Source organism: Aquarana catesbeiana, linkage group LG05 (assembly GCF_042186555.1).
Source record: "Aquarana catesbeiana isolate 2022-GZ linkage group LG05, ASM4218655v1, whole genome shotgun sequence".
NCBI lineage: Eukaryota > Metazoa > Chordata > Amphibia > Anura > Ranidae > Aquarana > Aquarana catesbeiana.
The window spans coordinates 644,200,042-644,223,848 of NC_133328.1; the positions used below are offsets into that span (position 1 = coordinate 644,200,042).

At 43.5% G+C, this 23,807-nt stretch overlaps 1 protein-coding gene across 4 annotated transcripts in view; it reads right to left on the minus strand.

Moving 5' to 3' along the window:
- SETD2 (SET domain containing 2, histone lysine methyltransferase) overlaps positions 1 to 23,807 on the minus strand; it is a 131,827-nt gene that overhangs the window by 46,028 nt on the left and 61,992 nt on the right. For all 4 annotated transcript variants that reach the window (XM_073632469.1, XM_073632467.1, XM_073632466.1 and 1 more), the window contains 4 exons: positions 18,621 to 18,698; positions 16,218 to 16,315; positions 11,538 to 11,664; positions 3,905 to 4,039 (listed from right to left, as the gene is read on the minus strand). In XM_073632469.1, coding sequence (XP_073488570.1) covers positions 3,905 to 4,039; positions 11,538 to 11,664; positions 16,218 to 16,315; positions 18,621 to 18,698 — 438 coding nt within the window. The remainder of the gene's footprint in view (positions 1 to 3,904; positions 4,040 to 11,537; positions 11,665 to 16,217; positions 16,316 to 18,620; positions 18,699 to 23,807) is intronic.

Genomic DNA, 23,807 nt, shown 5'->3' on the forward strand with positions numbered 1-23,807 from the left:
TTGATCGCCGCGCTAGCGCACCCCAACCGCTTGTATTGTATCGCTTCCAGAGTGGCCCCAAACCACCTGCTGACTTTTTCTGGAACTCTTTGTTTAAAAGTTTAAATCAGTATTTTTTTGCCAGAAAATTATTAGAAAATATTATATTATATATATATATATATATATATACACACACACACACACATATATAAAATATATATTACACATACACACACACACACACATATATAAAATATATATTACACATACACACACATATACACTATATATATATATATATATATATATATATATATATATATATATATATATATATATATATATATATATATATATATATATATACATATATATACACACACACATATATATATATATATACACACACACACTATTATATATATATATATATATATATATATATATATATATATATATATATATATACATAAATATACACATGTATAAATACACACAATATAATGTATATATGTGTGTGTGTGTGTGTGTAATTTTTTTGACCAGAGACCCCAGAGAATAAAATGGCAATCGTTGCAATTTTTCAATTTTTGATGTCACACGGTACTTGTGCAGAGGTTTATCAAACGCAATTTTTTTGAAAAAAAACAAAAAAAAATTTGACCACCAGCCCCAGAAGATTTACCCCCCCCCACCCACCCCTTCAGGACCAGGCTATTTTTGAGATAAGGCACTGCCTTACTTTAACTGACAATTGCGCGGTCGTGCGCCGCTGCACCCAAACAAAACTGATGTCCTATTTTTCCCACAAATAGAGCTTTTTTTTTTGGCGGTATTTGATCACCTCTGCGGTTTTTATTTTTTGTGCTATAGAACAAAATAAATAAATAAATAAATCCCAATAAGTGTATATTGATTGGTTCGCGCAAAAGTTATAGCGTCTACAAACCAGGGGATATTTTTATGGAATTTTTATTTATTTATTACTACTAGTAATGGTGGCGATCAACGATTTTTAGAGGGACTGAGACCGGCTGAAAAGGGGTTAACATCAGGGGTGATCAGAAGGGTTAACTGTGTTCCCTAAGGGGGGGGTGCTTTCTTCCTGAAGCAGAAACACAAGATCTCCATCTTCCACCCTCACAGAACGGCGGTCTGTCTTGTTTACATAGGCGGACCACCGTTCTGCCTCTCCTGTGAATGACTGCAGGGTGTTGGCAGCCATCAGACCTGCTGATTGGCTCCCGCTGTGTCCAATCACAGTGGTGAGTGGGTCACTCTGCACAAAATCACGTACCGGTATGATTTAGTGCAGGAGGGCCGTCCTGCTGCACTAGATGTGCATGGGGCAGTTCTTAAGTGGTTATTTAAAAAAAAAAAAAAAAAAAAACACACACGATATATACCCCAATTTTTTGGTAAAACGTGAAAGATGATGTTACGCCGCGTAAATAGATAACATATCACGCTTTAAAATTGCGACAAACTACGGTACTTAAAAATCTCCATAAGCGACGCTTTAAAACGCCTTTACACATTACCTGTTGAGTTACAGAGGAGGTCTAGTGATAGAAATATTGCTCTCACTATAACGTTCGCGGCGAGACCTCACATGTGTACTGTGAACAGTTTACATAGGCGGGCGTGACTTACATATTAGTTTGCTTCTGAGGGATGGGGGGCTCTCTTTTATTTTTTTATTTTTACACTTTCCCTTTAGTTTCTTATTTTTTTTATCACTTCTATACCTATTACAAGGAATGTAAACATCCCTAGTGATAAAAATAAGAAAGACTGGTCCTCTTTATGGAGAGATAAGGGGTAAAAAAAAAGACCCCTTTACATAAAAAATAATATATGTATGTATGTATGTATGTATGTATGTATGTATGTATGTATGTATGTATATAAAAAAACAAAACAAAAAAAAAAAAAAAAACAAATACCGGGGATGTGGATGATAGCTTCAGCCACAATCCCAGTAAAATCCCAGTAAACCACTTCAAAGCCACAATATATTTATACGTATTGTGGTCTTGAATTGGTTAAAATGTCACTAAACTCACATCATATAAAAAAATAAATAAAATACCACAACAATAAATGGGGTCATGTTTCCAGGTTACCAGTTTAGAGTTACAGAGGAGGTCTAGTGCTAGAATTATTGCTCTCACTCTAACGTTCGTGGCAATACCTCAGATGCCTCATGTGTGTGGTGCAAACATCATTTATATATGCGGCCACTACTGCGCACAAGCACGGAGGGATGGGGGTGCTTTAAATTTTTTTTATCACTTTTATTCCTATAACAAGAAATGTAAACATCCCTTGTAATAAAAATAAGCATGAGAGGTCCTCTTTATGGAGGGATCATGTAATAGAAATAAGAGATGACAGGTCCTCTTTATGGGGAGATCTTGTAATAGAAATAAGGGATGACAGGTCCATTTTATGGGGAGATCATGTAATAGAAATAAGGGGTGACAGGTCCTCTTTATGGGGAGATCTTGTAATAGAAATAAGGGGTGACAGGTCTTCTTTATGGAGATCTCATGTAATAGAAATAAGGGGTGACAGGTCCTCTTTATGGAGAGATCTTGTAATAGAAATAAGAGATGACAGGTCCTCTTTATGGGGAGATCATGTAATAGAAATAAGGGATGACAGGTCCTCTTTATAGACAGATCTGGTAATAGAAATAAGGGGTGACAGGTCCTCTTTAGGGGGGAGATCATGTAATAGAAATAAGGGGTGACAGGTCCTCTTTATGGGAAGATCTTGTAATAGAAATAAGGGGTGACAGGTCCTCTTTATGGAGAGATCTTGTAATAGAAATAAGGGGTGACAGGTCCTCTTTATGGGGAGATCTTGTAATAGAAATAAGGGGTGACAGGTCCTCTTTATGGAGAGATCTTGTAATAGAAATAAGGGATGACAGGTCCTCTTTATGGAGAGATCTTGTAATAGAAATAAGAGATGACAGGTCCTCTTTATGGAGAGATCTTGTAATAGAAATAAGAGATGACAGGTCCTCTTTATGGGGAGATCATGTAATAGAAATAAGAGATGACAGGTCCTCTTTATGGGGAGATCATGTAATAGAAATAAGGGATGACAGGTCCTCTTTATAGACAGATCTGGTAATAGAAATAAGGGGTGACAGGTCCTCTTTATGGGAAGATCTTGTAATAGAAATAAGGGGTGACAGGTCCTCTATATAGAGATCTCATGTAATAGAAATAAGGGGTGACAGGTCCTCTTTATGGAGAGATCTTGTAATAGAAATAAGGGGTGACAGGTCCTCTTTATGCAGAGATCATGTAATAGAAATAAGGGGTGACAGGTCCTCTTTATGGAGAGATCTTGTAATACAAATAAGGGGTGACAGGTCCTCTTTATGGAGAGATCTGGAGTCTACAAGGCTCCAAATCCCTCCTCTACCTTTAAAGACAAAATATAAAAAAAAAAAAAAAAAAAAAAAAAAAAAAAAAGTTTACTTCCGCCCTAGACTGGAAGTGAAGTCATGACGTTGCTCCGGTCCTCCTAGACCATAGAGGTGAGGAGAGACTATCTGGTCTCTGTTCAGCTCTGTAACCAGCTGTGGGAGCCGTCAGATTGTTTCCCGGGCTTGGTAAAACATGAAAGATGCACGAGAAACACTTGAGCGGAGGGGGAGGGGTACAACCCCTCCCATTGCTTCTAAAGGCGATCCAGCAGCTAATCAGCAGCTCGGATCGCTTTTATGAGAAAGAGAATCGCGGTCTTAAAATGTATATATATTTTTTAAATACCGGGGTTATGGCTGATACCTTTAGCAATAACCCCGGCAAACCACTTCAAAAAGCCGCAAAGTATATTTACGTTTCGCAGTCGGCAAGTGGATAGGTACAAAGATGCACGAAGCAGCTCCAGAGCCTCTTACCCTGATTAGCTTCAGACAGGTGAGCTTCTGTTCCAGGGTCTCAATTCGGACCATCAACCGAGACAAGCTGAGGACCTGATTCTTGTCAGACAGACCTTCCCCGTTCTCCAGGAGAGCCTCCAATTCCCCGTCCACCTGTAACCAATCCAAAGAGAAGCCATGATACTGCAGCTGGCGATGGGCTCATTAGGAGAGAACACGCTGAGATATGAGAAAGAAGAGATTTAACCACTTTAACCCCCCCCCCAAATAAGCCCTACCCCCCAAATAAGCCCTAGTTAAAGTCCTTGTAGGTCTTATTTTCAGGGTAGGGCTTATTTTCGGGGAAACAGGGTAGGGCTTATATTGCAGCCATCACCGACAATCACGCTAGGTCTTATTTTCGGGGAAACAGGGTCTCTCTCGCTTTATATCTATATATATATTTATTTATTAAGCAGAGGCCCTAGCCTAGAGAATAAATACGGTGGGTTTTGCAATTCTTTGTGTCGCACAGTATTTGCGCAGTGGTTTTTCTAATGCAATTTTTTGGGACAAAAATACACTTGAATGAATTCTAATTTACACAAACACAATACAATACCCAATTTTTGGTCAAAATATAAAATTAGGATTTTTTCTACAGCTTACCTGTAAAATCCTTTTCTTGGAGTACATTACGGGACACAGAGCAGCCATAATAACTAACTGGGTTATACGCCACCTATAGTTGAATAGACACTGGCAAACCAAAGAGACAGGAAGTCCTCCCCTATATAACCCCTCCTACACAGGAAGTACCTCAGTTTTTTGGCCAGTGTCTTGTAAGGTGATGGTCATGGTTGGAGAAGCTCTTCATGATCTAGCTAACAGAATGATCCTGGAAACCGATCCTGAAGGATTTAAGGGACTATATAAATCGGATCCATCCAGACAGTGATACACTAAAATGGATGGTCCTTGAACCTCATTTAAGAAAACTACGAGGTGTTGTCTGTAATGTGACTCTTTGAGCACGGGACCCTGGGTAAGAAAAACACTCCAAGGGAAATACGGCAGGGTGCTCTACAGGTCCAAGGAAGTAGCCACAAATTCAAGGGTGACCTGGTCTTTGAAGGTCCAAGAGACAGAACCCCGATGTGATGAGGGAAGATTGGAGTCTAGCTTTTTTAAGCAGAGTCCTGCGGTGGGATTTGTAAGTGTTTTTTAAGCTTTTATCTTGTTACACAAACCGTAAAAAAAAAAAAAAAAAAAAAAAAAAAAAAAATTTAAAAAGCACCGCATCTTACTTTGAGTGGGTCCAGGTGTCATGTTTTTTTCTATCTACTTGGGGCAGTGTCGTTGTGGCCAGCAGGGGCTCTCTCATGGAGAAGCCCCAGCCTTCGGTGGGCCGTTTCCGCTACTGTTTATGCGGCTATGGTAGGCGCGCGCGGGAACGGTGCAGAGAACGTGCACATGGGAGGTGTGCAGGACACTACGAGCGTGCACGTGGTAAAAGCGGGACACAGAGCAGCCATAATAACTAACTGGCTTATACGCCACCTATAGGTGAATGGACACTGGCAAACCAAAAAGACAGGAAGTCCTCCCCTATATAACCCCTCCTACACAGGAAGTACCTCAGTTTTGTAGCAAGTAATAAACTTCCCAGACAAGAGGGGAGGGATATCTGTGTCCCGTGATGTACTCCCAAGAAAATAATTTTACAAGGTAAGCTGTAGAAAAAAAATCCTAATTTGTTTATCGTACATCACGGGACACAGAGCAGCCATAATAACTAACTGGGACGTCCCCAAGCAATGCTTTTGAGGGGAGGGAACCCATTATGACCAAAGAAACACCACCATCAGAACAACAGGATCTATATTGCTGCCTGCAGTACACTGCATCCAAATGCAACATCCTCCTGAGTCCTAACATCCACTTGATAAATCCTAGTGAATTTATGCACCGAAGACCAGGTAGCAGCCTTGTAAATCTGAGCCATTGATGCTTGATGACGAACCGCCCATGAAGAACTCTCTCCTGGTAGAGTGTGCCCTTACTGGAAAAGGCGGGACCTTAGCCCTAATCCATATGCTTGAACAAATCACTTGGTGGATCCATTGGGAAATAGTCCACTTAGATGCTGCCTGTCCCATCTTGGGACCTTCTGGCAATACAAACAGAACATCAGTCTTCCGCATCTGAGTGGACATTCTCAGATAGACAGCGATAGCCCGTACTACATCAAGAGAATGAAATAATTGCTCCTCTGTAGACTATGGATTCGGAAAAAAGGAAAGCAGAATAATATCCTGATTCAGATGAAAACTGGACACTAGCTTAGGCAAAAATTCTGGTTGTGGCCGCAAAACCGCCCTATCCTGGTGCAAGCTCAAATAAGGTTGTCTACAGGACAGAGCCACCAACTCCGACACCCTCCTGGCTGACGTCACTGCTACCAAGAAAACTTGTCAAGAGGAGCAGAGGAATCTGGTGAGTAGGCTCAAAAGGCTGCTTCTGTAGAACCCCTATGACTAAATTCAAATCCCAAGGGCACAGAGGCGGCCTGACCGGTGGAAGCACCCGAATCATCCCCTGTACTAATGTTCGCACTAAGAAGCGAGAAGCAATAGGCCTCTGAAAGAAAATTGCTAAGGCCGAAATTTTACCCTCAGAAATTGTACTTAAGGCCAGATTCATATCCACTCCTTTTTGCAGAAAAGCCAGAATTCTCCAGATGACATATCTTCGGGGGTGCCACCTCCTGGCCTCACACCAGGCAATATAGGATTTCTGGACTCTATAGTAGATACTCCTAGAAACTGGCTTTCTAGCATTCAGCATGGTAGACAATACTGGCCCAGAAATGCCCCGGTCTTTTAAAATCTTGGTTTCAACAGCCAAACCGTTAAATTTGAAGACCGTAAAGCAGGATGGAATATTGGACCCTGTGAGATCAGATCCGGACTAAGTGGAAGAACCCATGGGTTTCCCACTGCCAATCTTACAATCTGTGCGTACCAAGTCCTTCTGGACCAGGGTGGAGCTACTAGAATCATCGGCTTTCTCTCTTCCTGGATCCTGGGCAGTAGCCTTGGCAACAGCCGGATTGAAGGGAAGGCATACATCAGGGAAAACTGATCCCACGGAATTACCAAGGCATCTGCCCCTAATGCAAGCGGGTCCCTGGTTCTGGACACAAAACTGTCCACTTTCCTGTTGAACCTGGATGCCAGCAGGACCACATCCGGAACCCCCCCCATCGGCGGCAGATCGATGCAAAGACCTCGAGATTTAGGGGCCACTCCCCTGGAAACATCTGCTGGTGACTCAAAGTCCGCCTGCCAAGTCTCCACTCCCAGAATAAACACCGTTGATAGGAACGGAACACATTTTTCTACCCAGGTCAGCATGCGATCGATCCACCTTCTGGGCCGTCTGACTCCCGATGCCTCCCTGGCGATTGATATATGCCACAGCCGTGGCATTGTCCGACTGGACCCTCACAGGACATCCCTGTAATCTGGAAGTCCAGAAGTTTAGGGCCAAGCGAGCTGTCCGAATCTCCAAAATGTTGATGGGCAAGCTCCTCTCCCTCCAGGACCACCCACCCTGGACGGTGGCCTCCTCTAGGAATGCCCGCCATCCAGATAGACTGGCATCTGTCGTCACCACCCTCCAGACCACAGGTAAAAAGAACTTTCCTTTTTCCAGATTCTTGGTCATCATCTACCAACTGAAACTCTGACACACTTTCAGCCAAAGAGACATGTGCCAGTCCAGAGCCTGGACAGTCTTGTTCCAGACAGACAAAATGTTGTTCTGTAGTGGTCTGGAGTGGAATTGTGCATAAGGCACTGCTTCGAATGAAGACACCATTTTCCCCAGTAGCCTCATACACAGGCGAATGGAGGGATATCTTTTTCCTTTTATGACCTGGACGAGGTTTTTCATGGCTCTAACCTTCCATTGTGGAAAAAATACCTTTGCCTTTACCGTGTCTAATATTAGCCCCAGATACTCTAGGCGTTGAACCGGCTGCAGGGCCGATTTTGACCAGTTCAGAACCCAGACGTTCCAAGAATTAAACCGCCCGGGCTACATTTTGCATCAGGTCTGGAACCGTTTGATCTAACAATAATAGATTGTCTAGGTATCCAGCAACTGATATTCCCTGAGATCTTAGATCTGCCAATACCGGAGCCAGTACCTTTGTGAATAAACGAGGTGCCGTGGCTAACCCAAAGGGCAGCGCCACAACCTGAAAATGTTGGTTTCCCACTGCGAATCACAGAACCCTTTGATGGGATCTGCAGATTGGCACATGTAGGTACGCGTCTTTGATGTTTATGGACGCCAAAAATTATTTTCTGTGCAAGGCTACGCCTGAACGAACTGACTCCATCCAGGAAGAGCGAATGTCTAGAAACTGATTTAGAGCCTTGAGATCCAGAATAGGCCTTACATCTCCATTTGGCTTTGGGACTATGAAAAGATTTGAGTAAAAGCCCCTGAACCTCTCGGCTGGAACCTCTGAAATCACCCCTTGTGACCTTAGATGATATATTGCCTGAAGAAAAGACTATTTTTTTTTAAAGGATCTATGGGGACTTTGGACCTTAAGAAACGAGAGGGGGGAAGCCCCCGGATTTCTATTTTGTACCCCAGAGACTTCGTAGAATTAACCCACTTGTCTCGGATCACTTCTTCCCAGGCATCCGAGAACTCTAATAGCCTCCCCACCACCCGCGTGAGTGGGACCGCCTCTTCATAAGGAGGGCTTGGAACTGGCTTTAGGGGGTCTCTGGGCCCAGGGCTTCTTCTGCCCTTGAGGCTTTCCTCTAGACCCGGACGGCTGAGGCCATCGACACTGTCTGAAATTGGAAGTGCTGGTTACTGAAGCACTAGACACCTTAAAGGAAGATCGTCTGCTTCTCTTAACTGGTAGAAGCGCACTTTTACCCTCTGAAATCTTCTGGATATATTTATCCAGATCTTCTCCGAATAACCACTCCCCGTGAAAGGGGAAATCAGCTAATAATCTTTTGCAGGGTAATTCCGCAGACTAGTTTTTGTAACCAAAAGAATCCTGCGCATATGTACTGATAGCAGGGCCAACCGGGACACCTGTTGTATGGAATGCTTATCTACTACGAAACATAAGGCACAAGGTAACTCTGCCAAGTCCTCAGCAGATACCCCCTGATTGGGGACACTCTTAGCTACCCGCTTCACCTGGTTCTTTAAAGACTGACAGATACCTAAAGCTGCCGCAGCCGATTGTGCAGCAGTCCCAGCAATAGCAAATGAAGCTTTTAATAAAGACTCCAATTTCTTATCTGCTGGATCTTTAAACACCTGGGCATTATCTACAGGACAGGCAAGACTCTTATTCACAGAAGAGATAGCAGCGTCCACCAAAGGAATACTCAAAAGGATACAAAAGTGCAAACCTTTTAGGAGGAATAAAAAGCTCATCAGGGTGATCCCAGTCAGCATACACAATTTGCTCTAGAAACGGATGCAAGGGAAAAGCCTGCGAACTCTGTGGAGGCCGAAGAGAGCCTAGAGATGAAAAGGCAACCTCAGGAACCTTTACAGGCGGCAATTTAAATCCTGATCGGACCAACTCCGTGAGGGTCTGGATTAACAGTCTCTGGGATTGAGAGGCTGAAAACAGTTCTTCAGAACCAGACTCCTCAAAAGTTGAGTCTGTGGCCTGGCCCTCCTCCCGGTCATTTACTGCCACTTCTTCCACATCTTCTGCCCAATCCTGTTCCAATGTAGGTTGTGGCTCAGGTGAAGGGGATCTATACCGTTTCCTTCCACCTTGGGAAACTGAAGCAATCATACCTGCTATCTTTCCCTCCAGTCCAGCTAGAGCTGATGCCAAGTCGTCCTTCGTGACGTAGGTTGAGGCAGAGGCATTAGCTGTTGCTACAATGCTTGACAACCGGAATGGCTCTGACTGGCCAGTTGCCTCAGGTCTTTCAGGAGAGTTAAACACAGCAGATGTAAGGCTAACATCCTCCAATACTGATGGTGGCACACTTGCGCCCCTTCCTGCTTTGCCTCCCCCACTCCTCTTCCGGGAAGACATGCCTTAGACAAAAAAACTTCATGCAACTCAAACCCCACCTTATGCACTCAACCGTCCTGCAAAATACTGCACCCAGTCTTTGCAGTACACAGCTCTTACAGGACCTGCAGTGCCCTGGTCCATCCACAGCAACTCACGTGCCCAGTTGATGCCGCTCTGTGTCCCTTCTGGCCTGCTTACAGACGCCAAAACCAGGAGCACCTTCCACATATGCCGCTTCAGCCCCTACAGCGCATGTCCAGCGTGCACGCTCTCATCACGTGCACGCTTGTAGCATCCCAAACTCCTCCCACGTGCACGTTCTCCATGCCGTTATCGCGTGCGCCTACCATAGCCGCATAAACAGCAGCGAAAACTGGCCACCGAAGGCTGGGGCTTCTCCATGAGAGAGCCCCTGCTGGCCACGACGTCACTGCCCCAAGTGGATAGAAAAAAACATGACACCTGGTCCCACTCAAAGTAAGATGCTGTGCTTTTTTTATTTTTGTTACGGTTTGTTCAACGAGAGAAAAGCTTAAAAAACGATTACAAATCCCACCGCAGGACTCTGCTTAAAAAAGCTAGACTCCAATCTTCCCCCATCACGGCGGGGTTCCGTCTCTTGGACCTTCAAAGACCGGGTCCCCCTTGAATTTGGGGCCACTCCCTTGGTCCTGTAGAGTACCCTGCCGGATTTCCCTTGGAGTGTTTTTCTTACCCAGGGTCCCCTGCCCAAAGGGTCACATTTACAGGTAACACCTTGTAGTCTTTTTAAATGAGGTTCGGGGTACCATCCATTTAAGTGTATCACCGCCGGTTGGATCCGATTATATAGTCCCTTAAATCCTTCGGGATCTGTTTCCAGGATCATTCTGTTAGCTAGATCGTGGAGAGATTCTCCAACCATGACCATCACCTTACAAAGACACTGGCCAAAAAACTGAGGTACTTCCTGTGTAGGAGGGGTTATATAGGGGAGGACTTCCTGTCCTTTTAGTTTGCCAGTGTCCATTCACCTATAGGTGGCGTATAACCCAGCTAGTTATTATGGCTGCTGTGTGTCCCGTGATGTACGATAAAGAAAGATAGTAAAAACGCTGAGAAAATAGATACCTAACCTGTAATGCTTTAAAATTGTGCACTCTCGCAGAATAGCGTCAGAAGACGGTATTTAAATATCTCCATAGGCAACGCTTTAAAAGCCTTACAAGAGTTACACAAGAGGTCTAGCGCTAGAATTACTGCTCTGTTTGCGGCGATAACTCACGTGTGGTGCGATCGCCATTTATGTATGCATGTAGGACCAACATGTGCATTGAGCACAAGGTAACAGGGGCACTTAAAAAATTTCTACTCCGGTCCCTGGTGCACATGAGGTTTATGGTTATTACTGAAAATATTTCTGATATCTGGCCCCAGATTTCCTAGGAATGCCAATGGAACTCTCATTGTCAAAAAGGAAGTTGTTCTGCATGGGAGGAGTCTGTTACATTACATCACAAAGAACTCCCAGCCATGTGATATAAGCACAGTCCCCCGCAGTACCATGTGTAGAAGCAATGGACGGTATACATGAACCACAAGACTCACCGAATCCTTCTTCCGGGACCTTTCTTTCTTCATCTTGCCTCCAGCTGCTCGAACGCTTACCCGGTTCTCACCGCCGAGGTAACCCCGGCAATTGGCAGATCCGCAGAAGCATTTCTGAGCTTCTCTTCTGCAAAGAGATAAATAGGTCAATGGTGAATACATAGAGGAGAGAACGATATGGCTACTCTGACCTAAAGATAAGCGACATCAGCTTTTAGTGCAAAAACCAGCAAAACTTCAGCCCAAGTCAAGCCACTAAATAGGTTCAGTACCTGGTAAATTTCAGAAATCAACATTAGCCCCAAAAAGGGTGTAAAGAGACTCCTGGGACTGCTAAAAAAACACAAGGGTTAGGTCTCACGAAGGGGTAAGGTGCACGGGGAGACATCCCCTACAAAAAAGGTGCACGGGGAGACATCCCCTACAAAAAAAAAGGTGCACGGGGAGACATCCCCTACAAAAAAGGTGCACGGGGAGACATCCCCTACAAAAAAGGTGCACGGGGAGACATCCCCTACAAAAAAAAGGTGCACGGGGAGACATCCCCTACAAAAAAGGTGCACGGGGAGACATCCCCTACAAAAAAGGTGCACGGGGAGACATCCCCTACAAAAAAAAGGTGCACGGGGAGACATCCCCTACAAAAAAAAGGTGCACGGGGAGACATCCCCTACAAAAAAAAGGTGCACGGGGAGACATCCCCTACAAAAAAGGTGCACGGGGAGACATCCCCTACAAAAAAGGTGCACGGGGAGACATCCCCTACAAAAAAAAGGTGTACGGGGAGACATCCCCTACAAAAAAAAGGTGCACGGGGAGACATCCCCTACAAGGGTGCATCGGAGACATCCCTAACAAGGACAGGCAGTATGGAAGTTGAATCTCAGTGCTAGACAGGCGAGATGAGAGCCACCAGAAGGAACCAAGGATGAACTGAATACATCCTCTGACACCCAGGAGGTGTTACAGGGGCCTTGTAGAAGGTCTTAAAAGCTCCCCGGTCCTCCCCAGGGCCAGAAAAGTTTCAAAAGTCATGGACTGAAGGACAGGAATCTTAACAGAGCCACTCAAAACATTAATCTTAATAATGGCAGAACATGAGAAGGCATCTGAAGGACGTTCCTCAGGAGGCTGTGAATCAGCCAGATGGACAGGTCCCACAAAGTCCTCTGGAAACACAGCAGAGGGTACTTCCAATAGGAAGTAGGGTGTTCTGCTTGCTGACAATCCAGGGCCCTCCAGTGACGATCCCTGCCGCCACAAACACCCTGCTCATACATGGGTCGAAATTGAGCCAGTCCCTGCTGAACTTTGATCCATGTATGGCCGGCTTTACTCTGCCTAACACTCAATTTAGCTTAAAGCAAGCCTGTTCCTTTGGCCTGCATGGGCACACTAATGGTTCGCGTTGGAGGGGTTGGAAAGAAGTTTTTTTTTTCTCTCTATATGGATGTTTTGCCAAATATTTTGGGGTTTTTTGATTCCTGGAAGGATGCCCTATTGCCTTACAACTTTTGTCCGGTGCAGTGGATGACCACAATGGATGGGTGAGCTGCAGTTAATGCGCTATTGACCAATTTAACCCTGAATGGTCCACTATACTGGGTAAGAGGCCGGCAGTTGCTTTTATCACAAGGTGTTCACATTGACTGGAGTGGTGGTGAAGCGCGTTGGGTAGTTAACCATTTAAGTGTGGGATACACTTTAAAAAAGGCACTATTGACCATTTTTTCATTGAATGAAAGGATATGGGGTTAGGGTTTTGTTTTTTTTTTCCCCTCACGGCATCGGGGGGGGGGGGGGCAAGGGAAGGGAAAGCGGGGGGGGGGGGGTCGTTTTTAGAGGAGGGAGCACAGAATTCGGGTGGAACGGGAGGGAGACTTCTTGTGCAATCCTCCCTAGCTCCACCCCTTAAATTTAACAAAATATCAACTTTTTAGGTTTATAGTGATAAAAAGATTGGATCTATGGTAAGAGATATAGGTGGGGTGTGTGTTGGGGTCCCCCCCCCCCTTTTTTTCCTCTCCTCACATGGATGGAAGGTGGGGAGTTTAAAAGGAGGGGGGGTTACAAATAGAGTTGAGGAAGGGGGAAAAAGGGGGTAAATGTGCACAAATTAGGGTGGAACTGGGATGGGGCCCTTTGTGCAACCATCTCCAGACCCGCCACTTAAATTTAATTGAATAGTAAATAACACTTTAGGTTCACTTGGTTTGAAGGATTTGGGGTTAGGGGTTTTTTTGTTTTTTTTTTTCCCCCACGGCACCGAGGGGAGTGGCAAGGGCAGGGAAAGCAAGGGGGGTAGGTAGTTTTTAGGGGAAGGGGTAGCACGGAATTAGGGGTGGAACGGGAGGGAGACCTCTTGTGCAATCCTCCCTAGCTCCACCCCTTAAATTAAAATGTAACTAAATATCAACTTTTTAGGTTTATAGTGATAAAAATATTGGATCTATGGTAGGAGATATAGGTGGGGTGTGTGTTGGGGTCCCCCCCCTTTTTTTCCTCTCCTCACATGGATGGAAGGTGGGGAGTTTAAAAGGAGGGGGGGTTACAAATAGAGTTGAGGAAGGGGGAAAAAGGGGGTAAATGTGCACAAATTAGGGTGGAACTGGGATGGGGCCCTTTGTGCAACCATCTCCAGACCCGCCACTTAAATTTAATTGAATAGTAAATAACACTTTAGGTTCACTTGGTTTGAAGGATTTGGGGTTAGGGGTTTTTTTGTTTTTTTTTTTCCCCCACGGCACCGAGGGGAGTGGCAAGGGCAGGGAAAGCAAGGGGGGTAGGTAGTTTTTAGGGGAAGGGGTAGCACGGAATTAGGGGTGGAACGGGAGGGAGACCTCTTGTGCAATCCTCCCTAGCTCCACCCCTTAAATTAAAATGTAACTAAATATCAACTTTTTAGGTTTATAGTGATAAAAATATTGGATCTATGGTAGGAGATATAGGTGGGGGTGTGTGTTGGGGTCCCCCCCCCCTTTTTTTCCCCCATCCCATTTGAGTACAGGATTGGGAAATTTTAGAATTAGAATGCCCATCAATAGGAGGTGGTAATGCTGTATGAACTATATACTTTAGAAATGTTATTTACCGTGTTTTTTGTTTTTTTTTATGTGAAGATTTTACATTTTTTGTATGTCGAAATTTTTGATTGTTATGTAATATGTTTGTCTTTTTCTAAAAATTCAATAAAAAAACAAATTTAAATGAATGGTCCATACTGTTTGGTAAGAGGCTTAAGTTTCTTCATTGATTGCACCAGCTGTTGACTCATTTGGATGATTTTTTTTTTTTTTTTGCACTATTAGGACTTTTGGACTTTATTAGGAGTTTATCATTTTGTTGGCACTTTGGAATTTATTTGGTTTGCATGTTATTAATCCTATGCTCTATTTGATTTGCAGCTTTACACATTTTTATTTATCAGAATATAGTGCCACATTGTGCATTTTATGTTTCTTTTTTTTTTTTTTTTTTTAATTTGGCATCTAAAATTTTACGTAGGCAGCCATATCTGAATTTTATTTTAGCCCTAAGGCAAAATTATTCAGGTTTTAAAACTTGAACTACAAAAAAAAAAAAACAAAAAAAAAGCATATGCTACTCAATAGAATACACACACTTTTAAAAGGGTAACTCCACTTTCGTAGGGAAAAAATAGCAAATAGAAAAATAATAATATAGCGTATACAATCGCGACACAAGTTGTATTGTAATTGAATGTAATTAAAAATGAGATATGTGCACTGCCGAAAAATATAGATTTTTTTTCGTTATGATCGATTTTCGTTATTTCGAATACATTCTTAACTTCAGATAAATTTGAATTGGTTACGTTCCATTCATATAGAATTCGGTATTCCTCATTTCGATAATTCGTAACTTCAGATAAATTTAAATTCGTTATGTTCACCAACAGCCACATTTGAAAGGAAATTCCAATATCAATAATTTAATAGTTTAGAGCTATTATTAGTATTAGTTTTTATTATTTATTATTAAAAAAATAATAAAAAAAATCTATAATAAATGGTTAATAAAACTTAATAATTTAATTATAATAGAAATTATTCAAATGTTTTTTTGTTCTTTTGGATTTTCGTTCTTTTAGAAAAAAAAAATTTAGGAAAAAAATTGTTAATGGTCTTTCATTCATTCAGATGTTTCCACATTAACGAATATGCCAAATTTTTCAGCAAAACGAATTCGGAACGACACAAATTGCACATCTATTAAAAATCATCTTTCATTTCAATCTGCAGCTCTGTAGTTTTCTGTAAAATTAAAAAACATAATTTCCCGCTTGCGTGATTGGCTCACTGATTTTCCCAGAAGTCTGAACTAAGATACAAGTCAGATATCGGGCATCCCCTGCAACAAAAATGTCATTTTTGGTGACACTCTCCCAATAGAAAATCATGTCTAAAAAGGGACGTAGACCCGGCAATTTTCCTCATTAGAGCCCTGCGGGTGCAGCAGCTGATCGATAATTATGAAACCACTCCCATTCAATTCACTGTGCACATGGACACAGACATTTCTTCAGAATAACAAAAAAAAAAAGATAGGAATCTGCAACAAAAGGTTGTTATAATCCCTGCAAGGTACAGAGGTCACCCAGAGAGGAGTGTTTTCTTTATCAGCGGAGTTACCCTTTAAGTCATTTTTGCTTCCTCTTACCCGTAACGCTGAAACTGGTAGTCAAAGGTCAATTCCGCACCGGATGGAACAAACCGGGTCGTGAAAAAGCCAACCCGAATCTGCCCGTTCACCGTCCACTGTGGGAGACAAAAGGCTTTCATTAGTGTGCCGTGTGAGAGAAGGGTTAGATCCTCCGCCAAGCGAGATGAAATCCCTCCAATGGGGAACCGACTGCAAGAAAAACCTGAGAGTTTCCACCTCTTAATCGCTTAAGGACCGAGCCTCTTTTTGACACTTGTTTACAAGTACAGTATTTTTTGCTAGAAAATGACTTGGAATCTCCCAAAATATATATATATATATATATATATATATATATATATATATATATATATATATATATATATATATATATACACACACATATACATATACACACACATTTTTTTTTTTCAGACACCCTAGAGAAAAAAATGGAGGTCATTGCAATACTTTACGTCACACCGTATTTGCGCAGCGGTCTTACAAGCTCAATTTTTGGGGAAAAAATACACTTTGAGTTAAAAAAAAAAATAAAAAGAATAAAAAAAATAAATAAAATAAAAACAGTAAAGTTAGCCCAATTTTTCTTTTATATTGTGAAAGATAATGTTACGCCGAGTAAATTGAGACCCAACATGTCACGCTTCAAAATTGCGCCCGCTCGTGGAGTGGAGACAAACTTTTACCCTTAAAAATCTCCATAGGCAACGTTTAAAAATTCCTACAGGTTACCAGTTTTGAGTTACAGGAGGAGGTCTATAGTTAGAATTATTGCTCTCGCTCTAACGATCGCGGCGATACCTTACATGTGTGGTTTGAACACCGTTTTCATATGTGGGCGCGACTTAAGTATGCGTTCGCTTTTGTGCGCGAACACGGTGGCACGGTGCGTTTTAAAATTTTTTTTTTTCATTATTTATTTTACCTTTTATTTTTATACTGTCCTTTTATGAAGAAAGAAAAGAAAAGAAAAGAAAAGAAAAGAAAAGAAAAGAAAAGAAAAGAAAAGAAAAGAAAAGAAAAGAAAAGAAAAGAAAAGAAAAGAAAAGAAAGAAAGAAAGAAAGAAAGAAAGAAAGAAAGAAAGAAAAGAAAGAGAAAAAAGAAAGGAAAGAAAAGAAAAGAAAAAAGAAAAAGAAAAAGAAAAAAGAAAAAGAAAAAGAACAGTATATAAATGATATATTCCATGCTGTTCATACTCACTCAGTCACTATGAGATTCCCTTTCTGTATTCTGCAAAAACCCTGGTTGATCCTGCTGCTCTCTCTCTCCATCTCCCCCTTCTGTCCATGTCCCCAGTGCAGTTGGGGATTTTGCAGAGCAGTGTTGGCAGCTCTGCACATGCTCAGTTTTCAGTGAGTTTCTATGCTGAGCATTTCCTCCCTATCACATCTGAGCAGCCCATGTGACTATAGAGTCACATGTGGGCGTATACACAATCCCAGCCCACGCCCTCCCTCCTCCTCCACGCCCACTTACCAGCTAAACACAATGGAGGGTGGGATATTACATGTAGATTAATGGAGGCTTCACCTCTATTAGACCCCAGATTTCTCCTACAAGCATTTGCTCACACCAAGATCATGTGATCAGATAACTTTCACAATTTAAAAATGGCGCCATTTACATCCAGGGAAACCGGAAGTGATGAAAATGCTCATCGCTTCCGGTCTCCAAACTAGGAGCCTCCAGCTACTGCAGAACTACATGTCCCATGAGGCATTGTAAAACTCTGACATTCACAGATATGACGAGACATGATGGGAATTGTAGTTCCTGAATAACTGGGAGGGCCATAGTTTGGAGACCCCTATTCTAGACCATAGAGGTGAACAGAGATGCTGCGGTGACCTCTATTGGAAACCAGCGCGAGGGCCAGATTGGATGCCGGGGCTCTCCGCTGGGACAGGAGAGCCTGGAGGGGCACCGGAGGGTAGCAGGACCCCCTTCAGCCAATTGTAAAAGCAATCCAGCAGCTAAATTAGCTGCTAGGATTGCTTTTACCTTGTAGAGATTCACAAGCTCTAAAAAATACAGCGGTTATGGCTGCAGCTGTCATAACCACTTACAGTCAATTACAGTGGCTTGCAAAAGTATTCACCCCCTTGGCATTTTTCGTGTTTTGTTGCCTCACATCCTGGAATTAACATGGATTGTTTGAGGATTTGCATTATTTAATTTACAGAACACGCCCACAACTTTGAAGATTTTTTTTTTTTATTGTGAAGCAAACAACAAATAGGACAAAATAACAGAAAAAAAAATCAATGTGCATAACTATTCACCCCCCTAAAGTCAATACTTTGTAAACTGAACTTTAAAAAGCGAGGTGGAATCAGAAGGCCGTAGCAAGAAAAGAAAAACAGAAGGCAACGTATAAGCAAGTCACAAGGAGTCCTCACCTTCTGCGTCTCGCAGTTCGGGTCGCAGCTGTGGTTCATAAAACGTGAACAGTTCCCTTTCAGCGTGGCATCGATGATCTAATAAAAGACAGAAATCATTTTAAAAAACACATCCAAAAAATTGTCTTAAAAGTTCAGTAAGAACCGCAATACCTGACCCACAGTGGCCAATCCTAGTCAAACCTGCACTGGGGAGAAAAAAAAAAAAAAAACAAGCAGTTGGGGGGGCCGACACTAGGCAGTTGGGGGGGGGGGGGAGGAACACTAGGCAGTGGGGGGACACTAGGTGGGGGAGGAACACTAGGCGGGGGAGGAGGAACACTAGACAGTGGGGGGGGGGGGGGGAACAGTAGGCAGTGGGGGGGGGGGGGACAGAGGGCACAGTAGGCAGTGGGGGGACAGTAGGCGGGGAAAAACAGTAGGCGGTGGGGAGAGGGGGGGGGGCAGAAGGCGGGGAAGGAGAGAAGGCGGGGATAAACAGTAAGCGGGGAAAAACAGTAGGCGGGTGTTTTTCACCACCTCAAACTCGCTCATCCATGTCTTTATGGACCTTGCTTTGTACACTGGTGGGCAGTCATGTTGGAATAGGAAGGGGCCGTCCCCAAACTGTTCCCACAAAGTTGAGAGCATGAAATTGTATAAAATGTCTTGGTGTGTTGACACCTTAACTTAGTTCACTTCCCTGGAACTAAGGGGCCAAGCCCAACCCTTAAAAAAAAAAAAAAAAAAAAAAAAAAAACACACCACACCATAATCCCCCCTCCACCAAATGATTTGGACCAGTGTACAAAGCAAGGTCCATAAAGACATGGATGAGCGAGTTTGGGGTAGAGGAACTTGACTGGCCTGCACAGAGTCCTATCCTCAACCCGATAGAACACCTTTGGGATGAATTTGAGCGGAGACTGCGAGCCAGGCCTTCTCATCCAAGATCAGTACCTGACCTCACAAATGCACTTCTGGAAGAATGGTCAAACATTCCCATAGACACCCTCCTAAACCTTGTGGACGGCCTTCCCAGAAGAGTTGAAGCCATTATAGCTGCAAGGGGTGGGCCAACTCAATATTGAACCCTACAGGCTAAGACTGGGATGCCATTAAAGTTCATGTGTGTGTAAAGGCAGGCGTCCCAATACTTTTGGAAATATAGCGTATGTTAAAGTGGTTGTAAACCCTCCCTAGTGACTCTTAACTATAGGTAAGCCTAGAATAAGACTTACCTAACAGGTAGTGGAAATATCTCCTAAACGTGCGCCGTTTAGGAGATATTTCACTTGTAGTGCGCCGATGATGTAATCGGCGCATGCGCTGTGAAGAAACTGACCTCCGTGCCGTTTCTTCCCCCATCGTGTGCCGTTACTGACAGGTCACACACGGGAGTGACGTCACGCGGCTCCGACCAGTCACAGAGCCGGAGTCAGTGGCCCCACCGGAAAGGGGTTGAAGATGGACGAAGCCTGCACAGGGGACAGCGATGGATTCCTTTGCAGGTAAGTGTCACATAATGGGCTAGTACGCGATGTATACTAGCCCATTATGCTTTTAATATGCAGGGTTTGCGGGGAGCAAAAAGAGGAAGCAACACCCATCAGGGTTTACTTCCTCTAAGATACCAAGAAGACACAACTGCCTATATATATATAGAAAAGTCTTGACTGAAGACAGGGAAGCGAGAGGTTCCTGAAGGATGATAGGTCAGGGAAAAAACGTGTTCCTTGAGGCCTGATGGTGGTCCGGACCAGATTGAAGAAAGGCCAAAATACGAATGACAAAAATACGAAGGAGAGCTTATTCTCCAAGACTCAGCTGTCGATCCTCACACCCGGCAAAAAGGTGGGAGGCAGAGATAACCCTTTCTTTCAGGATATGGGGTTTCAATAGCCATGCCGTTAAAGCCAGCTACTGAGGAGGATAAAATAGGGAAACCGGCGAGTACTAAAGAAACGTATCGGTAATCGTAAAAAAAAAAAAAAAAAAATATAATAATAATAATAATATTATAAGTGTATCGGTGCATCCCTACTTCCCTGAAGAATTTATCAAGAGATTCCCCAGATAGACATTTACCATCAAAAGGCATACAAAGCACTTTTAACAATCAGGTTCAGAAGAACAAAGCCTTTCACCGGAGATGAGGGACATTCTAGAGACTCCTTGGATTACATTATCTGGAGCAACAACACAAAAACAATAAGGCCGAGGTAATCAGCTGCAATTGTTCTAAGAGAACAGGAGAGGGGGGAGGTCGTGTTCTCTATTCAATTGTCTTGTACGGTTAACAATAGTCTGGCAAACAGATCTGGCAGCAAAAAATCGCAGGCCGACGGGCTGCACTTCCAAGGGCAAAGGAGAGCTTCAAATATCAATCAATAGAAATCCTAAGAGACCAAACATCCTTGTTACAAACTGTAAGGTGTTTTATTGAGGAATGAAAGTGCAGAATATATACAGTTAGGTCCATATATATTTTTATTATTATTATTATACAGGATTTATATAGCGCCAACAGTTTACGTAGCGCTTTACAACTTGAGGGTAGACAGTACAACTACAATACACTAGGAATCAGAGGGCCCTGCTCCTTAGAGCTTACAATCTAAGAGGGAAGGTCAAGAGATAATAACTGTGGGTGATGAGCTGATTGAGAAGATAAATGTACAGTTGTTAGGTGGGGGCCAGATAGGCTTCTCTGAAGAGATGAGTTTTCAGGGATCGTCTGAAAGTGAATAAAGTAGGAGAAGATCGGACGGATTGGGGTAGAGCATTCCAGAGGATGGGAGAGGCTCTGGAGAAGTCCTGAAGGCGAGCATGGGATGAGGGGACAAGGGAGTTTGAGAGCAGGGGGTCTTGGGAGGTGCGAAGAGAGCGACTAGGTTAGTGATGTAGCTGGGGGGCCAGGTTGTGGATGGCTTTGTAAGTTAAGAGTTAGTATCTTGAATTTAATTCGGTGACCGAGTGGCAGCCAATGGAGGGATTGGCAGAGGGGTATAGCAGACGCCGAGTGGTTTGTGAGGTGGATGAGCCTGGCAGCAGCGTTTATGATGGAACACAGGCACAATTTTAGTTATTTTTCTAGGTATTTATCTAAACATATTCAAGTTATAGTTATATAATGGATATGGGCTGAAGGTGCACACTCTCAGGTTTAATATGAGGGTATGTACATCCAAATTGGAGGAAGGGTTTAGGAATTACAGCTCTTATGAATAGCCCCCCCCTCCCCCCTTTTTTAAGGGGCCAAAAGAAATTGGACAATTGAATCAAAAGCGGTTTCATGGCCAGGTGTGGGCTACTCCATTATTTCTTCATCAATTAAGCTGGTAAAAGGTCTGGAGTAGACCCCAAGTGTGGTATTTGCATTTGGAATATATTGCTGTGAACCTACATCACGCGTTCAAAAGGAACTGTCCGTGCAAGTAAAAACAGGCCATCGTAAGGCTTCAAAAACAAAAAAAAGCCACCAGAGAGATAGCAGCAAAATTATTAATGGTCAAATCAACAGTTTAGTACATTTTGAGGAGAGAAGAACGCACTAGCGAGCTCAGCAACATAAAAAGGCCTGAACGTCCATGGAAGACAACAGTGGTGGATGATCGCAGAATCCTCTCTATGGTAGAGGAAAAAACATTCACAATATCCAGACGAGTGAAGGACACTCTCCAGCGGGTGGAGACGAGTGAAGGACACTCTCCAGGGGGTGGAGACGAGTGAAGGACACTCTCCAGGGGGTGGAGACGAGTGAAGGACACTCTCCAGGGGGTGGAGACGAGTGAAGGACACTCTCCAGGGGGTGGAGACGAGTGAAGGACACTCTCCAGGGGGTGGAGACGAGTGAAGGACACTCTCCAGGGGGTGGAGACGAGTGAAGGACACTCTCCAGGGGGTGGAGACGAGTGAAGGACACTCTCCAGGAGGTGGAGACGAGTGAAGGACACTCTCCAGGAGGTGGAGACGAGTGAAGGACACTCTCCAGGAGGAGGAGACGAGTGAAGGACACTCTCCAGGAGGTGGAGACGAGTGAAGGACACTCTCCAGGAGGTGGAGACGAGTGAAGGACACTCTCCAGGAGGTGGAGACGAGTGAAGGACACTCTCCAGGAGGTGGAGACGAGTGAAGGACACTCTCCAGGAGGTGGAGACGAGTGAAGGACACTCTCCAGGAGGTGGAGACGAGTGAAGGACACTCTCCAGGAGGTGGAGACGAGTGAAGGACACTCTCCAGGAGGTGGACGTATTATTGTCAAAGTTTACAATCAAGAGAAGACTTCACGAGAGCAAATACAGAGGGTTCACCACAAGGTGCAAACCATTCATAAGCCTGAAGAATAGAAAAGCCAGATTAGACTTTGGCAAAAAAAACATTAAAAAAAGCCAGACCAGTTCTGGAAAAGCATTCTTTGGATGGATGAAACTAAGATTAATCTGTACCAGAATGACGGGAATAAAAAAGTGTGGCGAAGGCTTAGAACAGCTCATCATCCAAAGCACACAACGTCATCTGTGGTCACATGGTGGAGCTTGCAGTGTGATAGCATGGGCACGCATGGCTTCCGATGGCACTGGGTCATTGATGGTTATTGATGATGTGACAGAAGCAGCCGGATGAATTCTGCAGTGTTTAGAGATATACTGTCAGCCCAGATTCAGACAAATGCAGCAAAGTTGATTGGACGGCGCTTCACAGTACAGATGGACAATGATCCAAAACACACGGCAAAAGCAACCCAGGAAGGAAAAGAAGTGGAATATTCTGCAATGGCCAAGTCGATCACCTGATCCCAACCCCAATTGAGCATTTCACTTGCAGAAGGCAAAACTAGAGGCAGAAAGACCCACAAACAAAGAACAACTGAAGACAACTGCAGCTGCTGGCAAAGCATCAGAAAGGAGGAAAGCCAGTCTTTGGTGATGTCCATGGGTTCCAGACTTCAGGCAGTCATTGCCAGTACAGGATTCTCAACAAAATATTAAAAATGAACATTTTATTGATGATTATATTCATTTTTCCAATTACATTTGAGCCCCTGAAAATGGGGGGGGGGGGGGATTGTGTATAAAAATGGTTGCAGTTCCTAAAATTTGTACTTGATATCTATGTTCAACCCCTTGAATTAAAGCTGAACGTCTGTGCTTGAAATTCATTTGGATTGGTTTAGTTTCAATTTTATTCTGGTGGCATACAGAGCCA